The sequence below is a fragment of the Hemitrygon akajei genome, chromosome 4 (assembly GCF_048418815.1).
Source record: "Hemitrygon akajei chromosome 4, sHemAka1.3, whole genome shotgun sequence".
In the NCBI taxonomy this organism is placed as follows: domain Eukaryota; kingdom Metazoa; phylum Chordata; class Chondrichthyes; order Myliobatiformes; family Dasyatidae; genus Hemitrygon; species Hemitrygon akajei.
The window spans coordinates 150246487-150274397 of NC_133127.1; the positions used below are offsets into that span (position 1 = coordinate 150246487).

General features: G+C 38.1%; 1 protein-coding gene across 1 annotated transcript in view; it reads left to right on the forward strand.

Annotated features, from left to right (window-relative positions):
* dync2h1 (dynein cytoplasmic 2 heavy chain 1) overlaps positions 1–27911 on the forward strand; it is a 440753-nt gene that overhangs the window by 229430 nt on the left and 183412 nt on the right. The window contains exons 73-74 of the mRNA XM_073043598.1: positions 24382–24447; positions 25858–25908. Of these exons, the coding sequence (XP_072899699.1) occupies positions 24382–24447; positions 25858–25908 (117 nt within the window). The remainder of the gene's footprint in view (positions 1–24381; positions 24448–25857; positions 25909–27911) is intronic.

Consider the following 27911-nt stretch of genomic DNA (forward strand, 5'->3'; position numbering starts at 1 on the left):
GTAAGTGGAAATACTTGTATGCCAGTTTCCGTGTTCTGTCTTGATGAAGTTAACAACTTATGTAAACAGGTTATTATTATTGTTAAAACAGCATACTGGGAAAGGTCAAATGTATATGTGTCTGCTAGTGTTGCCCTAAGTTATTTCCAACTTTCACTATTTATTACAGCATTTTTTGTGGTATTGCCATAGTGTTGCCAATCATGATGAATCTTTAGAGATGAAAAGTGCTGGTGTATCAATCAGCTTCAATTCCTCAACCTCATTGATTCTGTTTCTTTTTTACAATTGCTGCCTACCATAATTTTCTGTTTTCATTGTAAGTTCAAACTAAATGAACACTAGCTGATAAGCTAGCCTTTGGACTAAATTAAGTTCTAATGTTTCTCAAATGTTTTCATTTCATTTTGGGCACATATTGAGACTCACATCATAAAAACATTTTTGAATTATTCTTGCATACTCTTATGTAAACTTAACAGCAGTTGTGGAATCTTTTTAAGGAACACACACAAAGTGCTGGAGGAATTCAGCAGGTCAGGCAGCATCTGTGGAAAAGAATAAACAGTCAATATTTCATGCCGAGACCTTCATCTTTTTATTGTTTTATAACCTTTACTGGTCTTGGGTAGAGGTGGCGCTCTTCAGAAATTAAAATACACCATCTGAAATATTAGGCATTATTTTAATTTTATCCAGAGCTTATGGAAATTTTGTCTTAAGAAGTAGGTACTAAATAACCAGTAAGATTTAAGAATATCAGGCGGATGAAATACTTGTGCATTGAATTTCTTGCCTATTTCACTTGCATATTTAAAAGTTCATGCCATTTTAAACTATGTCAGTGTAAGCAGTGAGACTAGCACTGGGGCTGTGTTGTGTTCCTTGTTTGAGATGTGGGAGTTCTGAGAAGCCTTCAACCTCCTGGATAACCACATCTGCATCAGGTGCATCGAGCTGCAGCTCCTTGGAGAACATATTAAGGAACTGGAGTTACAGTTTGATGACCTTAAGCCCATGTGGGAATCTGAGGAGGGGACAAATGGAAGATATAGGGAGGTAGTTACCCCTAAATTGCAGGAGATAGGAAAACGGGTGATTATCAGGAGAGAGAAGGGAAATAGGCAGTCAGTACAGAGTACCCCTGAGGCTGTGTTGGATAGTGGTGGGGGTAAGCTGTAGCGACCAGTCTCTATACCACTGAGTATGGTGCTGCAGCTCAGAAGGATTGGGGGAGAAGAGGACTGCAGTAGTCATAGGGGATTCCAGAGTTAGAGGAGTAGACGGATTGGGGGAGAAGAGGACTGCAGTAGTCATAGGGGATTCCAGGGTTAGAGGAGTAGACACGAAATTCTGTAGATGTGATAGAGACACCCAGATGGTATGCTGCCTCCCAGGAGCCAGGGTCAGGGACGTCTCAGATTGGGTCCACGGCATTCCAAGGGGGGGAGGGTGATCAGCTAAGTCTTGGTACATATTGGCACCAATGACATAGGTAGGAAAAGGGAGGAGGTCTTAAAGAGAGAATATAGGGAACTAGGTAGAAAGCTGAAAAGCAGGGCGTCCAGCTTATCAATCTCTGCAGTGCTGCCTGTGCCGTGAACCAGTGAAGATAAGAATAGGATAATTTGGCAGATGAATGAGTTGCTGAGAAATCGCAGCAACACTGAGTTGTGTTTGAAAGAAGATTATCATTGGTATTTTAACATCCAAGGGTACATGTTGTATTGAAAGGAAAGGCACATAGGTAGAGGAGGTTGTGTGGCTCTGTTTGTAAAAAAAATAAATTAAATCATAAGAAAGGTGACATAGGAGTGGAAGTTGTAGAATCCTTGTGGACAGAATTAAGAAATTGCAAGGGTAAAAGACCCTGATGGGAGTTATAATTAGGCCTCCGAAGAGTAGCCAGGATGTGCGCTACAAATTACAATGAGAGGTAGAAAAGGTCTGTCAAAAGGGCAGTTACAATAGCCATGTGGGATTTCAATATAAGACCATAAACTATAGGAGCAGAATTAGGCCATTCGGCCCAGTGCATGCTCTGCCATTTCATCATGGCTGATCCATTTCCCTTTCAACTCCATTCTCCTCAACCGTCAATCATCTCAAACATCAGGCTCTTGAACCAGTGGGAATATCTTCACTCAACTTCACTCACTTCTTCACTGAACTGTTCCCACAACCCATGGACTCACTTTTAAGGACTCTTCATATCATGTTCTTGATATTTATTGCTTATTTATTATTATTATTTCTTTTCTTCTTTTGTATTTGCACAACTTTTTGTATTCTGCTAATTGGTTTTGTATGTTCTATTGGGTGTGGTCTTTTATTGATGCTATTACATTATACCCTTGCTTAACTGCCCTCAGACAGATAACTCCAGTCCCAGTGTAGTTGTAGTTTAAAGCAGTTTTATTATTCACCAGCATGTTACAGTATGCAAGAAGTCAGTGTAAAAAGACAGTACTTCTCAGTGTTCAATTGAAAGGCAGATTCAAAGATTGATTGAATTTCCTTTGACTTCTAACAAGTGCTTCTAACTACTAAATGAAATGTACAAACAATATAAAATGGCCACCCTGATGATGAAAGCTAATTGCCTAACAATGAAATAATGAGCAATCAACAACAGCTGTGAACCCACAAGTAAACAGTGAGATCTAGTGATTAGAAATAAAATAGCAATCTAAATCAGGAACGACATAATATATTATGTGTATAAGATGATGAGAGGCATTGATTGTGTGGATAATCAGAGGCTTTTTCCCAGGGCTGAAATGGCTATCATGAGAGAGCACAGTTTTAAGGTGCTTGGAAGTAGGTACAGAGGAGATGTCAGGGGTAAGTTTTTTTTTGAAGTAAAGTTCAAAGTAAATTACCTAGGGTAATTTCTAAGGTAAGGACATGTTCAGCACAGCTTTGTGGGCTGAAAGGCCTGTATTGTGCTGTAGGTTTCTATATTATGTTTTTTGGATTTACTGAGTGTGCCCATACGAAAACAAATCTCAGGGTTGTATATGGTGACGTATACATGTACTTTGATAATTACTTTGAACTTTGAACCATCAGCCTCACGAACTGGAGGAAATACTTTCAATCACCAGAACACTGAACTGATTCTACAATCTAGACTCACTTTCAAGGACTTATGTTTTCAGTATTTTTTATTTGCCCAATTTGTTTGATATTTGCACATTGGTTCTTTATCAGTCTTTTTTTTGCGTATAGTTGCGTATAGTGGATGCTGTGTGATGTGTCCCCTGTTACAAATCAGTACCCTGAAATAACAAACAGTACACAATATGCGATTAAACAATTAAGCTTTAGAGCTCCTCCTTTGACTACATGGTTAGTAGAGAAACAAAATATAAAAGAAAAGGGGCCCGAATCTTATTAAACTGTCTGTGCACAAAGTTGGAGCTCAATCAGTAGTCCTTCTTCCACCTTCGGTCTCCTCCGAGCGCTGTCAACCTTCAGGCCCCCGCTCCGAGTCCACACCGTCAGGCGGTCTACCAAATCTCCCCTCTCCCCTCTCCCCTCTCCCCTCTCCCCTCTCCCCTCTCCCCTCTCCCCTCTCCCCTCTCCCCTCTCCCCTCTCCCCTCTCCCCTCTCCCCTCTCCCCTCTCCCCTCTCCCCTCTCCCCTCTCCCCTCTCCCCTCTCCCCTCTCCCCTCTCCCCTCTCCCCTCTCCCCTCTCCCCTCTCCCCTCTCCCCTCTCCCCTCTCCCCTCTCCCCTCTCCCCTCTCCCCTCTATAACCCAAACATTCCTGCTACAGAGCAACCATTACTTCAGCAGTGAACATTACAAAAAACCATTACATTAGCAGTGAACCCTTACAGCGTGTTACATAAGTCAAAGATATAAGGAGGAATCTTTTAGCCAGAGGGTAGTGACTCTATTAAGTGCTCTGCCACAGGCTGTGATGGAGGCCAGGTCTGTGGGTATATTTAAGGCGGAAGTTGATAGTTTCCTGATCAATCAGGGTGTTAAAGAATATGGTCAGAAAGCAGGTGTATGGGGTTGAGTGGGATCCTATACTCCTGCCTTCTCACCGTATCCTTTGATATGCTGACAGTACAGGCTTTTCGGCCCACAAGATTTGCTGACCTTTTAACCTAAACTAAGATCAATTTGACTCTTCCCTCCTACATAACCCTTTTTTTCTATCATCTATGTGTCTTATCTAAGAGTTTCTTAAATTCTGCTAATGTATTTGCCTCTACTGTTACCTGTACAAGGATGTTCCATGCACCTACCTCCCTATGTGTAAAGAACTTAACTCTGACATTCTCCCCTGTACTTTCCTCCAATCATCTTAAAATTATACACCCTTGTATTAGCCACTTACCCTGTCCTGGGAAAAAGTGCTTATCTACTCTATGCCTCTATCGTGTTGTATACCTAGATAAGGTCACCTCGCATCCTCCTTTACTCTAAACAGAAAATACCTAGTTTGCTCAGCCTATCTTTACAAGGCTTGCCTTCCAGTCCAGACAGCTTCTCTGTAAATAGAAACGTAGAAAACCTACAGCACAACACAGGCCCTTCAGCCCACAAAGCTGTGCCGAACATGTCCTTACCTTAGAAATTACCTAGGGCTACCCATAACCCTCTATTTTTCTGAGCTCCATATACCTATCCAGGAATATCTCAAAAGACCCTATGGTATTCACCTCCACCACTGTCGCCAGCAGCCCATTCCACTCACTCACCACTCTGCGTTTTAAAAATCCCTGACATCTCCTCTGTTCCTACTTCCAAGCACCTTAAAACTGTGCGCTCTCATGCTAGCCATTTCAGCCCTGGGAAAAAAGCCTGGGACTATAGACACGATCAATGCCTCTCATTATCTTGAGCACCTCTATTAGGTCACCTCCCATCCTCCCTCGCTCCAACGAGAAAAGGCTGAGTTCACTCAACCTATTCTCATAAGGCAAACTCCACAATCCAGACAACATCCTTGTAAATCTCCTCTGCACCCTTTCTATGGTTTCCACATCCTTCCTGTAGTGAGGTGACTAGAACTGTGCACAGTACTCCCAAGAGGGGTCTGACCAGGGTCCTATATAGCTGTAACATTACCTCTCAGCTCTTGAACTCAATCCCACTTTTGATGAAGGCCAACACACCATATACCTTAACCACACAGTCAACCTGTGCAGCAGCTTTGAGTGTCCTGAAGTCTTGCAGCCTCTGATCCTCCACACTGCCAAGAGTCTTACAGTTGATAGTATATTCTGCCATATTTGACCTACTAAAATGAACCACCTCACACTTACACGAGGAAATCTGCAGATGCTGGAAATTCAAGCAACACACAAAAAATGCTGGTGGAACACAGCAGGCCAGGCAGCATCTATAGGAAGAAGCACTGTCGACATTTCGGGATGAGACCCTTTGTCAGGACTAACTGAAAGGAAAGATAGTAAGAGATTTGAAAGTAGGAGGGGGAGGGGGAAATGTGAAATGATAGGAGAAGACTGGAGAGGGTGGGGTGAAGCTGAGAGCTGGAAAGGTGATTGGCGAAAGTGATACAGAGCTGGAGACGGGAAAGGATCATGGCATGGGAGGCTTCTCCTTTTCCCTTTCCCTTCCCCTTCTTCTGCTCTGTTACACTTTTGCCAATCACCTTTCCAGCTCTCAGCTTCATCCTTCCACCTCATGTCTTTTCCTATCATTTCGGATCTCTCCCTCCCCCTCCCACTTTCAAATCCCTTACTATCTCTTCTTGCAGTTAGTCCTGATGAAGGGTCTTGGCCTGAAATGTCAACTGTACTTCTTCCTATAGATACTGCCTGGCCTGCTGCGTTTCACCAGCATTTCCTGTGTGTTGCTTGAATTTCCAGCATCTGCAGATTTCCTTGTGTTTGCATCTCCAGAGTTTCTTCTGTTTATATTTTTTCCACTTATTTTGCTTCGCAACTTTGATTTAAAGCATACATTAAGATTTCCTTGTTACAAATTTGTATACTTTGTAATTATTTCAGAATCTTAGTTGCAATCATAGAATTAAAATATAATCCTTTAAAGTGCAAGAAAAAATGTCACTAAAAGTGCTTTGAAGTATAAATGTGAATTGTGTTCCACAGAAGCCTTAGGGCAGTGACGTGTAAACTTTAGCTTTATGTTCTGGTACAATAATATCCTGCAATCACCATTTAGTATACATTCAACACTAATGGGAAGAAACAGGTTTGCCTGGAAGCCATCATTTAATATGTAGTATCATTGGAACTAGCTTTCAAAAAGAACTTACTTTTATATTTCACATTTGTGGAGTGCTATACTTCTTCATTGCATTACTCCCCTCTTCCCTAGTGTCAGGTTAAAAATGATCTATATAGTGGATTTTTCTGTTGATTGTTTATTTATCCACTCAAGTCAAAAACGGTGTATTTAGCTGCACAAAAAACATTTAAATGACATAAATCATTTGTATGCACAAACTGAAACTTGTTTTCATGAAGGATCATAATTAAAATTTTAGTGCATTTTGTTATAACTTACAGTGAGTGTGAAATTTGTGCTATTCTAATCATTTATTTATAAAAAGAGAGGATCGTCTGGAGCATAATAGCACTTGCATAGATATGTCACAGGGCAATAAACTTTTGTTTTATTATACTTTGATGTAACCTTTTGAAGAATGTTGCTAGTTTAAATTTTATTGGAAGTAATGATGAATATATTTTAAGCAAATTAAATTTTATTGGAAGTAATGAATATGTTTTAAGCAGATTACATGAAATATTCTGGCTGAAGGGTACAATTATTTCCTAAAAGGCAGTTTATGATGTGGTGTATATTTTACAGATTTTAACCAAGATTGCCGAGCACATTCTATGAATTCTGATTTATTTTCCCGTTCAGTTTTACATGTTTTAGTAATCTGCAATTTTGTGTTATTTGGTATGAAGATAATTTTTGATGGCATCCCTATAACTGGTATCAATTATATCTTGATAGCAACAAAAGCCTGTCACATTAAGAATTATTATTAATATGTCTGTCCATCAACAACTGACATGGATTTTATGTATGTTTAGATTGGCTGATGAGTACTTCAGCATTTTACGGAAGTGTCAAGCAGAGAAATAGGAATTCTGAAGTCGATTTTATAATTTAACAATTCCAGCTGACCATGAATGAATCCAGTGGCTGACTATGTATGCCCTCAACTTAATGCTTCATTTTGACGTGCTCTCTAGCTTATATAGAATTATCTATTCATAAATTCATCAATCAAAAGATATTCACACAAAGTTCTATAAATCTTTTATTGTATTCATGTGTAAAATAAGTTGTACAGCTCCTCATTTGCTGCATTTTTCCTTAGAAAAGATAATATCTTAAACAATAAACTTAAAATATACTAATTGAAATGTTTATTTTATTACCTTATAATATATAATTTTTTTTCTTTAAGGACAGCCTCATCCATAGATTGTGGTATAATTGAGTTTGCTATGCAATACAAGCATGTATTGTGTTCTTAATTTCTGGACACATTTTTACTTGTCCTGATTATTATTGTACATAGGATTGCTGAGAAATTTATTGGAATTAGTGGAGGAAACCTAAGTGATGAAATTTACCAGCATTATTAATGAAGAATGACTTTATGAGATTTTTTAAAAAGAGAAGCTTGTGTATGTTCATAGGCACTCTATCAAAGCTCACTGACTTTATCAAACACTTAAACATTCTTGAAATGATCTGAACAACAATGCTGAAGACTTCTCTACTCCCAAATGCATGTGGTTCCTCCATTCTCGCTTTTAACAATGGATGCAAGATATCTAGAGACTCTCAGTTGTCACTTGGCATTAGGCCATCTGTCCATCTGCCTCAGCTACTTCTGCATGCTTTCCTGCTCTAAAACCAAATATTCAGCAGGATCTTCCTTCTGTCACAGTAGCCAATCTCCCTGCCCTACCCCTCAGCCTCCCCTACCCCTCACACCCTCACCTTCAACCTCTCCGTTTCCTCGCCATCTCCCCTCGTCATCCCATCTCTTCCCCTCTGCCTTGCCTTCCCCCCCATCTCCCTGACCCTTTCCCTTCTATCCCTCTCCATCCCCTTCCCCATCCCACTCTCTCCCTCATCCCTCCTCTGTCTCTCCCTTCCACCCTCTCCCTCTTTCTCCCTCACTCTTTCCCTCTCTCTCAGCTTTTAATTCATTCTTGTCAACCCTCCTATCATTTTGTTTATTTTCTTACCTTCATTAAGCTCCATTATCCTCTTTTAATAATGGAGGATTTTGTCATGTTGACTTTTAAATATATGATGAGGGGATCTGCAGATACTGGAAATCTAAGCAACACACACAAAATGCTGGAGGAACTGATTTTCTCCAGTATTTGGTATGTGTCGTTGATGTGATATATGATGTTTAACATAAGAGCAATAGGGTAACGAGGGTGAGCATAGATCCCTTAATGATCAGTGTGGACTGTCACGGGAGATGGGTGAGGTCTTAAATTAATGCATCTCATTAATTTCTCTTTGCATGCGGCTTCGATGGGAATTATCAAATATTCCTGTTTAGGACTACCACATCTGAAATCCACAGTCACTTCAATAAGTAATATTGTTTTAAGTTGATTTGAAAAATCAATCGATCCTGAAAATCGGTGAACTCTGGTCTGCAGTCTTGGGTCATGAGTGCAGTACACCTTTAAGAAAAGGGAAGTGAGGAAGGCGTGCTGGGCTGCAGGTACGATTCAAACACAGTAATCTTAGATCCTTACTCCCGAAAATTCTGCTGGTGAATGTACAGTCCCTAGAAAATAAAATTGAAAATCTCAAAGCAAGATTTCAGTACCAGAAGTGTATCAGGGACTACTGTGTCCTTTGCTTCACAAAAACATGGCTTACTCCCACCATTTTAGGTGCTGTGCTGCAGCACGAAGGCTTCACCATCCAATGCAAAGGCAAGCCATCTGAGTCTTTTAAAGGTAGGAGCGATGAAATATGCTTCATGATTGACACATCATGATGCATGGTTCTGTCTCAATCCTGCTCACCTGACCTGGAACGTCTAGTAGTCAAGTGTCATCCATGTTATCTGCTGAGTAAGATTTCTGCTGTTATCCTCGTGTCAGCGTACATTCCACCTCTGACCAATGTCAGGCAGGCACTGGCGGAGTTGACCACCCTGATGTCTTCCCTATCAATGTGGGGGATTTCAGTCAGGCCAGCTTGAAGAAGTCTCTAAACAACTGTCAGAATCAGAACCTGAAATAGGGTTAATATCACTGGCATATGTCGTGAAATTTGCTGCTTTGTGGTAAAGATGGGTGAACTGGAATTTCTACTGCACATTCCAGCCATTTCAAGTTGCCATGTAGACCTGAGACAGTGTGGGGTCTTTACTCAAATATTACTGAAATATTAAATACACATCAAGGTCCAAGAAGGTATCAAGGGAGGTGGAGGAGCGCTTACAAGATTGCTTTGAGTTGATGGACTGGACAATATTCAGGGTTTCATCTTCAAATCTGACTGAATATACCACAGTTGTTTCCGACTTCAACAAGATCTGTCTGAATGAGAGTATGCCTTTGAGAATGTACCAGGCATACTCAAACCAAAAGCCATGGATGAACCAGGAAATTCATAGTCTGCTGAGGACTAGATCTGTTGAATTTAAGACTCGTGGTCCAGAACTATACAAGAAGTCCAGATGCAACCTTAAGGGCAAAGGAAACAATTCTGATAGAAGTTAGAGATGGAAATGGGTGCACACCAGCTTTGGCAGAGTTTGTAAGCCAATTCTTCCAACAAGGCAAAACCTAGCATCATGAATGGCTGTGTGCTTCACTCTCAGATGAGCTCAATGCCTTTTATACATTCTTTGAAAGGAAGAATAAAACTACAACTGTGTGAATCATCTGGTTGCCTTGTGGGATGTTTCTCAGAGGCCAATGTCAGGACATCTTTCAAAGACTGAAAGAACATTTATTATCAAAGTATGTAAACAGTATTCAACGCTGAGATTCATCCTCCTGCAGGCAGCCATGAAACAAAGGAACACCATGGAACCTGTTCAAAGAAAACATCAAACACCCAACTTGTGGGGAAAAAAGAACAAATAGTCCATACGGCAAAAATCGAATAAATAGCACCCAGAATATTAAACCTCAACCTGCAGAATCCTCAAAACTTGTCCAGGAGTTTTCAATTTAGTTCAGTTCAGTTAAGTGCTGTGTCTTTCGTTGACTGTAGACTGTTCTGAAGTGCCCCAATCAAATCATGCAGAAATAGCAAAAGAAGGAGAAACCAGAAACCATTAGCACATGATACATGAACTGCAGAGTCCTCCAAAATGAGTCCACAGCCACGAGCCACACCAGTCAAACCTTGCAGCATCAGGATGGTTGTTGAACCTTCCACCAGCAGCAATAAGTGAGAGGGAGACCAGTCAAACACAGGCTGACAGCTTAGATCATTTGCCTTCCTTCTGCTCTCGTTCTCATTGATTTCAATCTTTTTCAATCGGTGAGGAATACTGGACCTGATCGTGGGTTCATGCTCTGTCTTTAGGCTGCACACTTTGCTCTCAACTTCGCTGAATTCCGTCAGAGACAGCAAAAGTACCAGATTGCTCAGTTGGCCCAAAAACACACCAAAATGTAAATTACAGCAGTAGAAGCGTACTTACAAGAAGAAAAAGAAGTAGTTCCGTGAACTGTCTGCAGGACGTTGCCATTGGTCAGTTTGGTCACTGGCACCATCCTGTTTTTTCAAGCCATCAGGACCTGATGGTGTACCTGGCAGGGCTCTGAAAATCTGTGCCAACCAATTGGCAGGAGCGTTCAAGGATGTTATCAATCTCTCACAACTGAAGTTGGAGTTTCCCTCCTGCTTCAAAAGGGCAACAATCATACCAGCGACCAAGAAGAGCAGGGTGCTGTGTTGCAATGACTGTCACCCAGTTGCACACTCCTACTGTGACGAAGTGTTTTGAGAGGTTGGTCATGGCCAGAATCAACTCCTGCCTAAGCAAGGACCTGGACCAGCAAAAATTTGCCTATTGCTACAATAGGTCTACAGTGGATTCAATCTCACTAGCTCTCCACTCGGCCTTGGATCATTTAGACAATAGCAATACCAGGGCAGCTGTTTATTGATTACAACTCAGCATTCAACACAATTTTACCCTCAGTACTACTCAACAAGTTACAAAACTTGGGCCTCTGTACCCGCCCCCCTTTGCAACTGGATCCTTGCGTTCCCATTGGGAGATCAGGATAGGATATCTAAATGACGTATCAGTCTAGATGAAGGGTTTTGACCCAACTATGAACTGTTAATTTCCCTGCACAGACGCTGGCTCTCTGCTGAGCTCCTCCAGTGGTTTGTTGTTTGCTCAATTTCTACCTGGTTTGGTGAATGTAAAAGATAGATGTATTCTTTATAGAAGAGTTGAGAATATTGATCATATAATTGCTCTAAATATAACAGAAGATTTGGTGAATTGCTTCATTGGTACTTGTGAGACATTGTTCTATTAAAACAGGGTACTACTTTTTTCCATTATTATCATTACCACATTTAAAAAAATGCAAGATCCCCTATAAAATTCTTTGGGTGGTCCTGACAGCATGAAAGATGTTACATAAATTAAAGTTCTCCTTTCAATTATCTTTTCAATTAATTGGTGAACTTTCATTTAAATCATAATTAGTATTTTTAGTTCATTTGTAATTTTTTATTATAAATTCATGATGAACAACTGAATTGAGAAGAAATGATGCCAATTACTTGAATATCATTGTCTGATACCTAATATTTTGCATAGACTATTATTTCAATTACTGCTGCAGTAGCAAATTAAAAACTTGGAAGGTGCAGTGAATGTGGCTTTCATCAGGATTGATATTTTATATCTGGTTTATAACTTTGTTATCTATAAAGCTGCTTGTGTTATTTACAGTTTATACTTTTTTCCACATTTTGAAAGGGAACTTCATAACTCTCATCATGGAAAAGGCCATCATAAAAAGCTACTTTTCCTGCAAAGAACATGGCTAGCACTGGCATGCCCAGCACTTGATCCTCATTTGCCTTTGAGATGGCAGCAGTGGTTTTTGTTTAGAAATATTGTAGCCCTTACAGTAAAACCACCCCCACAGGAATGACTATGATCCAGCATTAAAAAGTAAAATAAAGTCAAAATCAAATCTGTCATACGCATGACTACAGTGTGAAAAACTTAATTACAACAGTATCACAGGAATATAGCATCACAAAAAAACATAAATTAAACTTAAATTGTAAGGATTTTTTTGCAAGAAAGATGACAACAAAATCAACTGTAGTGCAGTTCTGATGAAGAGTCTTGGCCCAAAACATTGGCTTTTTATTCCTCTCTGTAGATGCTACCTGACCTGCTGAGTTTCTCCAGCATTTTGTGTGTGTAATCCTGTATGTGATAACTTGTTTCACCCACTGCAACTATTTTCACTTATTTGAGGAATGAGTCTAGGAAATAACTGCCTCTGTATTTTAGGCAGTTTTTTTTTCCTTCTCCTCTTCCTCTTCATCTATTCCCCACTCTGGCCTCTCACCTCTTCTCCTAACCTGCCTATCACCTCTCCTTTTCCATTCCTTTACCTTTCCCATCTACCTGGCTTCATCTTCCACCTTACTTCATTTATCACCTTCTAGCTTGTTTCCCCCCCCCCCCCCCCCAACTTTTTATTCTGCATTCTTCCCCTTGTTTTCCAGTCCTGATGAAGGGTCTTGGCTCAAAATGCCAACTGTTTGTTCATTTCCATAGATGTTGCCTGAGCTGCTGAACTCCTCTTGCAATGTGTGTTGCTCTGGATTTCCAGTATCTGCCAAAACTCGTGTTTAAGTTGTGCTTACTTTCCCATCGTAATGTGTTTCTTTTATCCACCTTCACACCAAGGCTATGGTGAGGTTTAGAGCCAAGTGGTTCTTGCAGAACAGAAACTGAACGTCAGTGAGTCGATTATTAGTAAACCAATGTTGCTAAGTTGTTTCTTCCAGTACTAGAGCCATGAAGTGGTTATTACATTTTGTTTTGTGGGTCAACTCTATTGGAGTAATTTTTCAGGTGGACTGGTGTCATTGTGGTATTAAAACAGCTTGACTACAGCCATGGGTATTTTTGGAACACAAGAGTAACACAATAGGCAGAACATCAATAACCATAACCTTTGTTCATTTCTGTGATTTCATGATGTGAAGTAGAACTGACTGAATGCCAGTTACTGTAATGATGAGCCGGTATGAAGAGTAAGATACCTGCTGGCTGAACACAGTTACAAGTCCTCCTGATTTGTAATTTGCACTCAGGTTCTGATTACTGCTACTACTTCATGGAGATATTCTTGGAACCTCATCCTGGTAGTTTAATTGTACATCAACCTTCATGAATGGATGAGGTAGAGTTAGTAAACTTCAGTTTTGTTCACTAGATGTGGGCTCTTATACATTCCTATTCCTTAATGTCAATGACTGATGGAAAAATGCTAGGCCCAGAACTTATAGAATGGAATGGAAAAGGATTCAACTGGTACTGATTGTGTTTGATATTTTGTCAATGTATAGTCTTGAGATGCTACATTTTATTCTCATTCTTGTAAACCATATTGGTAGATCTGCATCAAGTTAAAGAATGATAATATTTAAAAACATAGAAACATAGAAAACCTACAGCACTATACAGGCCCCTCGGCCCACAAAACTGTGCTGAACATGACAAAAAAGGGTGCTGATATGAAACACAGAAACCAAGAAAAAGTTCAGACATTCGTCAAAAACCTTCCAATTGATAGTGCACATTTTGAATGGATTTATGAAGAGTACAGGATCAGTTGGTACTTTTCATCAGACACTCAATTGGATCTTGATAGCACCATTTTAACACCATCCAGCCCAAGATCTTAAGGCACAAACTACACACTAACGGAGATGGGAGTAGACTCTCACATGGTGGATTGGATAGTGGACTACTTGACAGATAGACCTCAGTATGTGCGGTTGGGAGACTGTAGGTCTGACACGGTGGTCAGCAGCACAGGGGCGCCGCAGGGAACCGTACTCTCTCCGGTCCTGTTCACCCTGTACACATCAGACTTCCAATATAACTCGGAGTCCTGCCATATGCAGAAGTTCACTGATGACACGGCCATAGTGGGGTGTGTCAGGAATGGACAGGAGGAGGAGTATAGGAAACTGATACAGGACTTTGTGATATGGTGCAACTCAAGCTACCTGCGTCTCAATATCACCAAGACCAAGGAGATGGTGGTGGACTTTAGGAGATCTAGGCCTCATATGGAGCCAGTGATCATTAATGGAGAATGTGTGGAGCAGGTTAAGACCTACAAGTATCTGGGAGTACAGTTAGACGAGAAGCTAGACTGGACTGCCAACACAGATGCCTTGTGCAGGAAGGCACAGAGTCGACTGTACTTCCTAAGAAGGTTGGCGTCATTCAATGTCTGTAGTGAGATGCTGAAGATGTTCTATAGGTCAGTTGTGGAGAGCGCCCTCTTCTTTGTGGTGGCGTGTTGGGGAGGAAGCATTAAGAAGAGGGACGCCTCACGTCTTAATAAGCTGGTAAGGAAGGCGGGCTCTGTCGTGGGCAAAGTACTGGAGGGTTTAACATCGGTAGCTGAGCGAAGGGCGCTGAGTAGGCTACGGTCAATTATGGATAACTCTGAACATCCTCTACATAGCACCATCCAGAGACAGAGAAGCAGTTTCAGCGACAGGTTACTATCGATGCAATGCTCCTCAGACAGGATGAAGAGGTCAATACTCCCCAATGCCATTAAGCTTTACAATTCTACCGCCAGGACTTAAGAACTTTTTAAAAGCTATTATTAATGCTTTTTGAGATAGTGATTTAGATGCATATCATATTTTTTTGTACTGAGTTAAGTATTGTATGTAATTAGTTTTGCTACAACAAGTGTATGGGACATTGGAAAAAAAAAGTTGAATTTCCCCATGGGGATGAATAAAGTATCTATCTATCTATCTATTGATATTTATTTCAGAGATGAAATCACCTTTGTAGAAATAAAACAATAGTACATGTTGAAGATAGGAATAGAAAAATACTCTTGATAGAATCTGAATGGAATTGGTTAATTCAGCTGAATGCTGTTTTGTTTGCCCTCTGAGTCTGTATGTTCTGCAAGATGTTACCTTAATAATAATGCCAATATTAAATATATCAGATAAGCCAATTGCTATAGGTAGGTCAAAATAACTCTTTCTGATTTTTTTTCAATTTTTCATTATTGTTTTCCTTGTCTCTTGATTAATTGACCAGTTTTTCCTTTCAATCTCTTTCTCTAGAAGGCCTTGCTATCCTTTTATTTTCCCAGTCTATAAGAAAATTAGAGCCTTTTTACTTTGTTGAATTCTTCTGTTTATTTGCCTTAAATATGCTTCATAGTGTGATTTGCCCTGTTAAAATTTGGTTCCATATCTAAAATCTGGTGTGTTCCATCATATGTTATTAAGCAACAGGAATATTTAGTTTCTAACCTTGATGACTCTGAAACCATATTCTTATGTTGGCTGTTAGATTATATCCATTTAATTTGTCTGGTTTGTTGTGAATGCTTGACATGTGTTGTATCTTTAGCTTTATTTCAGTTTTTCTCAGATATCACTTTAGTCACAATGCTTTATTACATTTCTGAGGCTTTGTGCCAAAATTGTTGATCTTCTCCACAGCCTTGACTTGTCTCATACTTCTGAATATATCCTATCTTGAATTCTTTCTTTTGTCCTATTTTGAAGCTTTCTTGAGTTGAAGACTATTATTGTTGTCAAATTCAATCAATTTATGAGGATTCTGGTTCCATTCTGCTTTAAGTGGAACAAGACCAAGAGAATTGGAATCACAATTAGATTTATTATCATGAACTTAGGATGTGAAATTTGTTGGTTTGTGGCAGCACCTTGTCATGGTAACTTGCACTAGTCCATCATGAATCAACCCCCTGGATCCTACTCTGCTTTCAGCTATGCCTTCAAGTTTCTAATTCATTCTTTTTCTACACTAATTTGCATGTAGCTCAGATATCAATCTGTAGGTTATTCCACATTTAAATTTGGCCCTTGTTGCTCAAATTATCCAGAGCATCATTCCCAGTTCCACCACTGTTTAGTAGACAATGGGAAATTTTTATTACTTTAAAAACAGGCACTTTTCAAAACACTCATCATATATTGTATTCAAATTCACTATAAATTTTCTTCAGTCATTTTAATTTTCTTTTAAATACTCCAATTTTAATATTGCCACTAGTTGAAGTGTAATAGAATCATTGACTAAGAAAATTATAAAGTAACCAGTTTATATGTGAATATTTGATTTTTTTTTCAAATTTCAGGAAAGGTTCAGTCACTGACTGCGTATAGTTAAGCACCAATTAAATGTTAGTATTCATAGAGATAATTGTGTGCAGAGGATCATGCTGACTGGTTTGAACTGTCAGCCGTAATCTCATATTAAATAGGAAAACATTCCTGGAATTCATTTGCTTACTATTCATATTAGTCTATTTGTATTCATTGGCAAGTCTGTGCAGATTATTAACTCTTTATTCAACTGTACTGGCTTAAGTTAATAATGAATAAAAACATTATACACTCTGTGGTCACTTTATTAGGTACCTCCTATAAATCCTAGAGACTATTTTGTGTGAAAATCCTAGAAGATCAGCAGTTTCTGAGTTACTAAAACCACCCTTTCAGGCACCAACAATCATTCCATAGTCAAGGTCACTTAGGTCTTATTTTTTCCCCAATCTGATGTTTGGTCTGATGAACAGAAAAATAGAAAACCTTGAGCACAACACAGGCCCTTTGGCCCACAATGCTGTGCCAAACATGTACTTATTTTTAGAAATTACCTAGGGTTACCCATAGCCCTTCATTTTTCTAAGCTCCATGTACCTGTCTAGGAGTCTCTTAAAAGACCCTATCATATCTGCCTCCACTACCATTGCTGGCAGCCAATTCCACACACCCATCACTCTCTGCATTTATTTAAAAAAAAAACAAAAAAAAAAACTTACCCTTGACATCTCCTCTGTACCTACTTCCAAGCACATTAAAGCTGTGCCCTTTCATGTTAGCCCTGGGAAAAAGCCTCTGACTATCCACATGATTAATGCCTCTCATCATCATACACCTCTATCAGGTCACCTCCCATCCTCCGTCGCTCCAAGGAGAAAAGGCCGAGTTCACTCAACCTATTCTCATAAGGCATGCTCCCCAATCCAGTTAACATCCTTGTAACTCTCCTCTGCACCTTTTCTATAGTTTCCACAACTGAAACTCTCAACCCTGTCTACATGACTTTATGCATTGAGTTGCTGGCACATGATTGGCTGATTAGATATTTGCATTATAGGTGTATTGAATAAAGTGGCATGTGCAGTTATGAAACTCACAGTTTGTAATAGAAATGCTATTGATCTTAACAATATCAATTAAAGTGTGATGACCTTTACATTGTTTTTCAGACAAAGTAAGTTTTTGTTTTGAAAATTATGTTGTACTGTTTTGTATAGAATCATATTACTAGGTGCTGGATTGTTGCACAGGATGGCTCTATCTCATTTTAGTCATAAAGTCTATATTTCATTATATTCCAGGGAAAGTTTGGTTGAAAATTAATATTTGGATGCTTAGAACTGAAGTTCAAGTTCAGTTACTGATGTTTGTTAAATAAATCAAAACATCATCAGCAAATAAATTAATCTTATATTCTTCTTGATTAACTCTAAAGCCCCCAATATCTGAATCTGTTCTAATTAATTCAGCTAATGGTTCTATTGCCAATACAAATAAAGCAGGTGATAATGGACAGCCTTGTCTAGTTGACCTCGTTAAGCAAAATGGTGTTGAAATCTGACCATTTGTAACTACTTTAGCTTGAGGATTAGTATTTAAGGTTTTAATCCATTGTATAAAAGATTTTCCTAACTCATATTTTTCCAATACCTTAAATAAAAAATCCCATTCCAATCTATCAAATGCTTTTTCTGCATCCAAAGCAACTGCCACACTCATTTCCTCTCTTTTTTGTGCCAAATGAATTATACTAAGTAACCGGGTTATATTATCCATTGTTTTTAATAAAACCTGTTTGATCCATATGTATTAATTTTGGTAAATATTTAGATATTCTATTAGATAAAATTTTTGCTATTTTATAATCTGTATTCAACAAAGAAATAGGCCTATATGATGTTGGTTTTAAAGGATCTCTTTTTTTTTGGCAATACAGTTATGATCGCTGTTAAAAAAAGATTGTGGGAGTTTATGCATTCTTTCCACTTGGTATATTAATTCCATAAAAGGAGGAATTAATAAATCTTTAAATTTTTTTATAAAATTCAGGAGGAAAACCATCTTCTCCTGGGGATTTATTACCCTGAAGTGATCCTAAACCTTCTTCAACCTCTTTTAATGTAAAGGGCATATCTAATCCTTTCTGTTCTTCCAAATTTAATTTTGGAAGGTTTATTTGTGATAAAAATTTATCTATCTCAGCAATCTTATTTTGTGATTCTGATTGATATAGTTCAGTATAAAATTTTTTAAAAGTTTCATTAATTTCTAAAGGTTTATAAGTAACCTTATTTACACTTGTTCTAATTGCATTTATTGTTTTAGAAGCCTGTTCTGTTTTCAACTGCCAAGCAAGAATTTTATGTGATCTTTCACCTAATTCGTAATATTTCTGTTTAGTTCTCATAATTACTTTTTCTGTACGATATGTCTGGAGTGTATTATATTGTAGTTTTTTATTGACAAGTTGTTTTTGTTTTTCTTCTGTCATATATCTTTGAGATTCTTTTTCTAACTTTATGATATCTTTTTCCAATTGACCTATTTCTGCCATGTATTCCTTCTTAATTTTAGATGTATAACTTATAATCTGACCCCTTAAATATGCTTTCATCGCTTCCCATAATACAATTTTATCCTCAACTGAATGTAAATTTGTATCCAAAAAAAATTGAATCTGTTTTTTTCATAAAATCACAAAAATCTTGACGTTTTAATAAAATTGAATTAAATCTCCATCTATAAATCGATTCCTCCTTATCCATCATTATCATTGTCATTATCAAGGGGGAATGATCTGTCAGTATTCTTGTTTTATATTCCACACTTTTCACTCTATCTCGAATATTTTTTGATAATAAAAAAAACAATCCTTGAGTAAGTTTTATGTCTATTTGAATAAAATGAATAATCTCTTTCTCTTGGATTAATTTTTCTCCATATATCAATCAGGTTTAAGTCTTTCATTAATGATAAAGTTAGTCTTATTACTTTTGATTTTGTAGCAACTTTAGTTGACCTATCCAAAACTGGATCTAAACAAAAATTAAAATCTCCACCTATTAATATTTTATCATGTGCATTAGCCAAGTTCAAAAAAAACTTCTTGTATGAATTTTGCATCATTTTCATTTGGTGCATAAATGTTCATAAAAGTCCATAATTCTGAAAAAATTTGACAATGTATAATCACATATCTCCCCACAGAATCAATTAGATAGATAGATAGATACTTTATTCATCCCCATGGGGAAATTCAACATTTTTTCCAATGTCCCATACACTTATTGTAGCAAAACTAATTACATACAATACTTAACTCAGTATAAATATGATATGCATCTAAAATCACCCTCTCAAAAAGCAATAAAAGCATTAATTATTACATTTTGTATTTTAATTGGTAAAGATTTATTAACCAAAATTGCAACTCCTCTCGATTTTGAATTAAATGAAGCTGCAATGACATTTCCAACCCAATCCCTCTTTAATTTCTTATGTTCTGTTTCTGTTAAATGTGTTTCTTGTAAAAAAGCTATATCTCCTTTCATTAATATATGTTAAAACTCTTTTTCTTTTCACAGGTCCATTAATTCCATTAACATTAAAACTTAAAAAATTAAGTAAATTAATCATTCATAATACCTTGGGAACTCTTTAAAATTCTCCATGTTGCTATGAGTTTCTCCCCAACCATCCAGGGAAAAAAGAAGAAAAATAGAAGAAAGATAGCTAATATATAAGAAAAAAAAACAAAGTACCCCCCCACTAATGTTGCGAATAAAAAAAAACACAACATTACCCCCCCCCCCATTTTATGGGTCATGGCAATCGCCATGATTGTACACGTGAAACTCGCAGCCATCGATCAGGAGCTCCTCCAGCTCCCCCGCAAAAAAAAAGAAAATATATTAGTGAAGAAAAGAAAGAAAATAATTAATGTCTCTACTCCCAATTAATACTCCTCAACTATTTTTTTATATAAATGTCCGTCAAGTCCAACCTTGTTTCAGTCTTCATCACTAGTCCATTTCATTTCTATAATTCTTTACTTCTCTTCGTGGACATCAGGTAATTCTTGTACAAATTTCTCCGCTTTCCGGTAGTCAACGAAAAATCTTCTTTCTTCGTTATCCAGGAAAATTATCAATTTTGCTGGGTAGCTCAATAAAAATTTATAGCCCTTTTCCCATAAAGATTTTTTCACTGGATTAAATTCCTTCTGCCTCTTCAGAAAATCGTAACATGTCTGGATAAAAAAAAAACCTCTTTTCCCTTCTATTGTCAATGGCCCATTTCTCTTTTTAGCACCTTGAGTAGCTGCCTTCAAGATCATTTCTTTATCTTGGTACCTTAAGCATTTTATCAAAATTGATCTTGGATTTTGATCTTGTTGAGGTCTTGGTCTTAAAGCTCTGTGTGCTCTTTCAATTTCAATTACTTGGCTTCCTTCTTTCATTTCCAAAATCTTCGGAATCCATTCTTGAAAGAATTTTATTGGATTTTCTCCCTCTGTACCTTCCATAAGACCAACAATTTTGATATTATTTTGTCTACTTGAGTTTTCAAGTGCATCTATTTTTTCCAACATCCGTTTTCTTTCTATTGTCCAGGCAAGATTATTGTCTTCTATCTTATCTATTCTTTAAGTATTTTCTTCCACTTTTACTTCCATCTCTTTAACTTTATTATTCATCTTTTTTTGTTTTTCCACCACATTATCGAGTGTATTCTGCATCCTTCTTATAGCTTTTAATTCATTCATAATATATATCAGGATATCTTTTATGTCTCCTTTAACCTCCTCTTTCTTTTCCTCTTCTTCTTCCTCTGAATTTCCCAAAGTGTCTGACTCCACTTCCGATTCACTTCCAGTTTCACTTCTAGCCGTAGTTGGGATTTGTAGATTTGTTACTTTTGTTAATATCTGTTCATGCATACTTGTTTCTTCGCGCATGCGTTGTTCTTGCCGTTTCTTCTTAGAGACCGCCAACATTGCTGCAACTTCCTGTCCCGCATCATCAGAAGTGCCATGCACTTCGCCGGGAGGAGATCCAACTTGAGTCCGAGGCTTCGCCGATACGGTTAGGCCTTTTTCCCTGCTGATTTGCGCAGTCTTCGAAGTAGTAGCTTTCTTCTGTTTCGGTTTAGGAGCCATATCAAAAGATAATCCTGAGTTACTTATAAATAGTTTCTAGTAGATATTTGTTAACTCTTCATTTAAACCCTATTTCATTACTTTTTACGAGGGAGCTGGATTCCCAACGTCTCGATCCTACGTCATCACATGACGTCCCCCCAGTTACTGATGTTGAACCAGTGGTTGTTAACCTGTGGGCCATATGCAGCCCCATCTGCACGTAGGACTAGCCTATTCCGTAAGATAGGTTTCCAGTGAGATGGTGGCGTGCTAGGATGTAGCAACCTCTTTGGGGCCAACCAAAGATTTCTTAAGTGCCTTTTTTACAATTGTAAGAAACTGCTGGACATTAAGAACTTTAAATACTGCAGGCCCACCCCATCAACTAGTCACTCATTGGCGGAGGAGCTGAAGGAGGTATACTTGGGGCGGACCGTGTTGCTGCCTGCTACAGAGAGGCGTCAGAGTCGGTGCACGAAGGCAGTGTGCAGTCTAACAATGAGTGTTTGCCTTACTCATTTTTTTGTGATTGAAAGACCCTGTGGGACATTGGTAATGTGGAATGCTGCAAGTTCAGTTCACTGGTTTATTGTCAGGACTGATGATGGGGTGCTGTGAGGCCTTGGTTAGTAGCGCGAACCACACCCCGTGCCGTGCTGTTGCCTATTGCAACCGCCCAAGAGAGGTGACGCTGCAGATGTGTGGCATTACGTCTATGCTGGCATCGGTACGGCTCTCCAGTATTTGCTTGGTGGAAGACTAGCTGAGTTGTGTTCGTCTGTAGTCTGCTGTGGGCTTTTACTTGCCAACTACATCCATGGATTCAGGGACTTAGTCTGTATGTTTACTGCTATATTGTATGTGCTGTATGTGTCCTTTGTGTATGACAGTTGGTACTGTGCTTTGCACCTTGGTCCTGGGAGAACGATGTTTAGTTTGGCAGTATTCATGTATGGTCAAATGACAATTAAGCCTGAACTTAATAAATCGAAAACAAGCTCTTATTTCTCTGTATATTTTAGAATCAAAACTGTGATTTGAAATTATTTGAATAAAAATCTTTTGCAATCTCATGTAATTTATTGTCTTTTTTATTGCTTGTTATTGATATCTGGCATGGCTTTTTTCTTCTCTGTACAAAGCAAGTATCAGGATAATCTTAACATATTTGTATGTATTTCTTTCAATGCATTAGAAGCTGTCATTGAGTTACCGTCAATTAATTCAGAGGTTAAATGAAGCATCTCATTTTAGCTGAAGTCTATGTTTATCACTAATTTAAATTTTATGTTCTAAATGTAGTTTGTCATTCCTGATTTTCCTGTTGCCTGCCGCTTGAATTCTTCCACCCCCTTTCACTCAGAACCATCAGTGTATGGCTTCATTCTATACTGTTATAATGAGGCCCAATACAAACCTCAAGATTAACAAATCATCTTCCCTCTGTGCACAGTGAGGCTTTCCAGATTCAATATTGAATTCTCCAGATTTAGTTAACTTGTTTCTTCTATCTGTATCAGACTGACAATTTCTGCCAGTCATCCATCTGTGAACTTTGGTTCGATATTTATTTTTCCATGGTACAGTTTTATCTGCTGTGTATAATCCATAGCCCTGTTATTAGTAACATACAACACAGGCAAAGGATAATCTGTCTCTAACTGCCATATTAAACCATTTGGTCTCACTGTACCAGAGAAATGCTCTTTGTCTGTTCTATCCCTTGACACTTATTTGTATCTCAAAACTAACTTTTTTTTCTTCTTTCCTGGCTCTGAGAAAGTGGTTTGGACTTGAAGTTTTAACTCTTTCTCTTTCAACAGGTATGGTCTTCCCTTCTGATCTGATTTTAAAAAAAATATCAGGTTACCTAATTATCAGTTCCTTGCTCTTTGTGGACCTCCGATCTAAATTTGCTGCAAAGTTCCATGACATCGCAGTTAGTTTTATACTTCAATTCTTATTTAGCTATCATGAAAATAAGGTATTGGACTGTCCAACAGCACATTCACTTTTTGAAATCATCTTTGTGGTGTTTGTGTTTTGCTTCTTTATAATGTAATTACATGAACCTGCCAGCTGAAAGTGTTCTCACATGTCAGGCATATAAGTATTGAGGAATCTGAGCAATCTGTTAATCAGTTACTTGAGTTATACTTCTGATAATCTCAAAATAATTGTGTAGCATAACTTCGAACAAAAGAACTAATTTGACAACAGCAGAATCACTTTTGTCATTTAATCACTCATAGCCTCCTTTCTATCACCTATTGTTCTTTCATGTTCTCAGCTCTTTCACTTGCTAAATTTTGTTAAAACCAGTGTTCTTTTGTGTTTCTGTTTACTGAATGGTAGAGCTTGAAAAATTAACTGTTTCTAAATCCCGATTTTTCTTTGTGTTTTAATTCAGATTTTCACAATTCAGTAACACGAGATACTGCAGATGCTGTGTGTTGTTTAAGAATTCGGTGTTTTATTTCTGCTTTACATTGTGACTGAATTTAACGGTGTTCAGTAATTAATTATGAGTGTAAAATGTCATTAGTAATCTGGAGAAAAAACTTTGCAATAATGGGCCAGAGGAAGAAGAATCGTTCACTAATTAGCTAATGTGAGCAAATTTGATTCTACCATTCAGTGCCTTATCGATGAAGATAACATATTTTCAGGATTTGTTTTAATTGTTCTTCTCGACAGCAAGTATGTTAGTTCTGATGACGTGTTGCTGATGCAAAACATTGACTTACTCTCTTTCCACATATGCCTCTTGACGTGCTGAGCTTTTCCAACATTTTCTGATTTATATTGGAGTAAATTTGATAGTTGAGTGTAAAGTCATGTTTTAGATTTTAATGCAAAATCTGTTCTGTTTTTAAATGCAGGCCGATCAACTTATGTTTGCTTTGCATTTTGTCAGTGGAATGCATTCAGATCTCTTCCAAGAAAATGTAAGAAACTAATCTTCTTTATTGTAAGAAGCAAATTAGATGTAATTTGTAATCATCACTTTTAATGGTGGCATTCCCATTACCTGGTAAAAGTCAGAAAATTCTGATGCAGAAAGTTGACATTTGGCCCATTATGCCTTCATACAATCTTTTAAGTGTTCTTCCACTAAGTTCTGTATACATTTTCTTAATATTCTTCTGATTTCTTTCTATTGGGTGTTAAGGCTCAGTTTCAGTCATGTCAGCACACTTCAGTTTGGACTTCAAATTTCTTCTTCTGAACTCTTCTCCTAATGCATCATTTGTGAAAAAATCTTTTTACGTTCTGACCCTCTATATTTCTTCCAATTTATATAGATCTTCATGATCCCTTCATAATCTCTCCTCTAATGTTGAAAGTTTTCATTTTCATCATATCTATTACTTTTGCATGTAAACGAGTATATGATGAATATTTAATGGTATTTAAATGTATTTTGGTGATCTCTCAGTTGCAGATAACATTGGCAGCCCTACACAATATTGCTCTACTGCAAAATTCTCCTTAAGCATGAAAGAAGCACAGTCACTTCTAATAAGTTTATTATACTTATGTTAAACTAGTGTTACCTCAAAACTTACTCTAATGGGACACCTCACCACACCTTTTTGATTTCTATTTTTATTTTGCTTTTTGCTTCCAACAATTTTGTTTGTAGTTTATCTTTAACACAAACGTCATATGGAATTAATGCGGAGCAAACAGAATATTAATTCCAACAATTTGCAGCTGACCTTGCTGCTGTTTGTGCACTCCAGAATTACTTTTAGTATTTCTCAGTGGTGTTTTCTTCCCTGTATTTGCTTCAGTAATTTGTGCGCCCTGTTATTTAGTTTTTCTAGAAATCGTAGTTAATGTATAGAGAAAGACCTGGGGAAATCTATTGCAATTTATGAAGTAATCGACCAGATGTTTAACCTTGTTTCTCTTGCTGCAGATACTATCTCATATCCTGAAGATTTCAAACATTCTCTGTTTGTATGAGTTTGATTTTCAACATTGCTGTTTTTTGTTGCTGTTTGAGTAATATTGACAAAGTAAGCTGAAAACAAAGACAGAAAATGCTAGAAATATTCAGCAGGCCAGATAGCATTTATAGAGATAGTACTGAAAGTTAATGTTACATAATTTCTTTTAAAAGTTCCAAATCTAACTCTGTCTTTTTCTCTTTATATTGATGTTACCTGACATACAGAGCATAAATAACATTTTATTTTTTATTCAGAATTCTAGCAACTGCAGTATTTTATTTTTGTGTTACCACTGCTAAGCTTTGCAAAGAAAGGCAGGAAAAAAATATTCTAGTTCACCTTGGTTTGTTTTTTAAGGGAAATTCAATTATACATTCTGTGCTTTAACACCTTTTTTAGGAATGGGATGCATTTACTGGTTTGATTGTTGGAGACATGCTTCGGAAAACGGTAAGTCTTTATTAAATTGAGGATCCTATTTTTGATTTTATAATAATGTTCATATAATACTTTTTTGTTTTTTCTGAGGATTGCAGGAGGTGCATCAACTGAACATTTCATCCAGCCATCTGAAAGCACAATTTGGGAGAGAATTTTAGGCTTTCCATCCAGTGGAAATAAGCATTAAGGGTTTGGCTTGGTTATGTACGATACACTCTGCTTGAGAAGTTAAAAGCTACTAATTTCCAATGTATTTCCTGAACTTGACAGCCTTAGACCCAAGTGCACCAACTGAGGTGAAGGGGAAGAATCTGATGCATTTACTGTAATCTTCCAAACTGCCTTTAGGACTATCCCAGAGAACTAAAAGATGGCAAGTGTAGAAAGGAGAGGGAAAATAGGAAGATAGTTATCTCGAGATTAATTATCAGCAAAATACAGGAAGCCATTATTAAATATAACATGTAGTACCAGAAGTTCCAACACACTAGATCATTTCTAATACTAAGATTAGAAATGCCTACCGTTCCATGCCCAGACAGCATTATTTGGCTGTCTTCCAGCCTGCCTACAGGCAGAGGCTTAAGAGCAAAGCTCCAGAGATTAGGGCAACAAAGTCATGGGAGGCAGAGGAGTGGTTGTGGGATTGCTTTGAGTCGATGGGCTGGGCTGTGTTCAAGGACTCATCTGTGGATCTGAGTGAATACCGCATGGTTGTAATGGACCTTATTAAAACAACTGTACATGACTGTGTCCCCACAAAATTTTTCAGTGTCTTCCTCAATCAGAGGCCATGGATGAACTGTGAGATCTGCAATCTGCTGAGAGCCAGAGCAGAGGCATTCAAATCTAGTGACCAAGAAAATTTCAAGGGACCCGGGTTCAAAGTAAAATTTATTATCAGAGTACATGCATGTCACCACATACAACCCTGATAGTCTTCTCTTTTTTGGTCCAATTTCCAGAAAGCCACCTCACGGGTGAGAGTGGCAATTCTGGACTAAACTTGAATCAATGAAGGATGCTCGACAGTTGTGGTGGAGCTTGAATGCAATCACCTCGTATAAAGTTAAATCAACAAAAGGTGTCAGTGGCACTTTGCTTCCAAATGAGCTCAGTACCTTCTATGCTTGCTTTGACCATCAAAACATGGAGGAACTATCACAAACTCCCACATCCCCCCCATGATTCTATGATTTCAGTCTCTGTGGCAGACGAGCAAACAACCTTCAGGAGGGTGAACCTACGAAAAGCATCTGGCCCAGATGGCATACTTGGCCAAGTATTAAATACTTGTGCTGATCAACTGGCTGGTGTGTTCACTGATATCTTTAACCTCTTGCTTCAGTCATGTGTGGTAGTGGTAACCACTTGTTTCAAGAGGGTTTCAATTATACTGGTGCCCAAGAAGAGTGTAATGACTTGCCTCAATGATTATCGCCCAGTTGTACTTACATCCACAGTGATGAATTGTTTGCGAGGCTGGTGGTAAAACATATCAACTCCTGCCTGAGAAGCGACTTAGATCCACTCCAATTTGCCAACTGGAGCAACAGGTCCAGAGCAGATGCCATCTCATTGGCTATTCAGTCAACCCTGGAACAACTGAACAGCAAAAATGCATACATCAGGATGTTCATAAGTGACTACAGCTCAGTATTTTGTACATCCTTCCCTCAAAGCTAATCAATAAGCTCCAGGACTTTGGCCTCTATACTTCCTTGCGCAATTGGATCCTTGATTTCCTTACTTGCAGACCCCTGACAGTTCAAATTGGCAACAACATCTCTTTCTCGATCTCCATCAGTACAAGTGTGCTTAGTCCCCTGCTCTACTTACTTTGCACTTACGATGGTGTGACTAAGCACAGCTCCAATGCCCTATTCAAGTTTGTTGACAACAGCACTGTTGTGGACCGAATCAAAGGTGGTGATGAATCAGCATATAGGAGGGAGATTGAAAATCTAGCTGAGTGGTGCCATAACAACGACCTATTACTCAATACCTGCAAG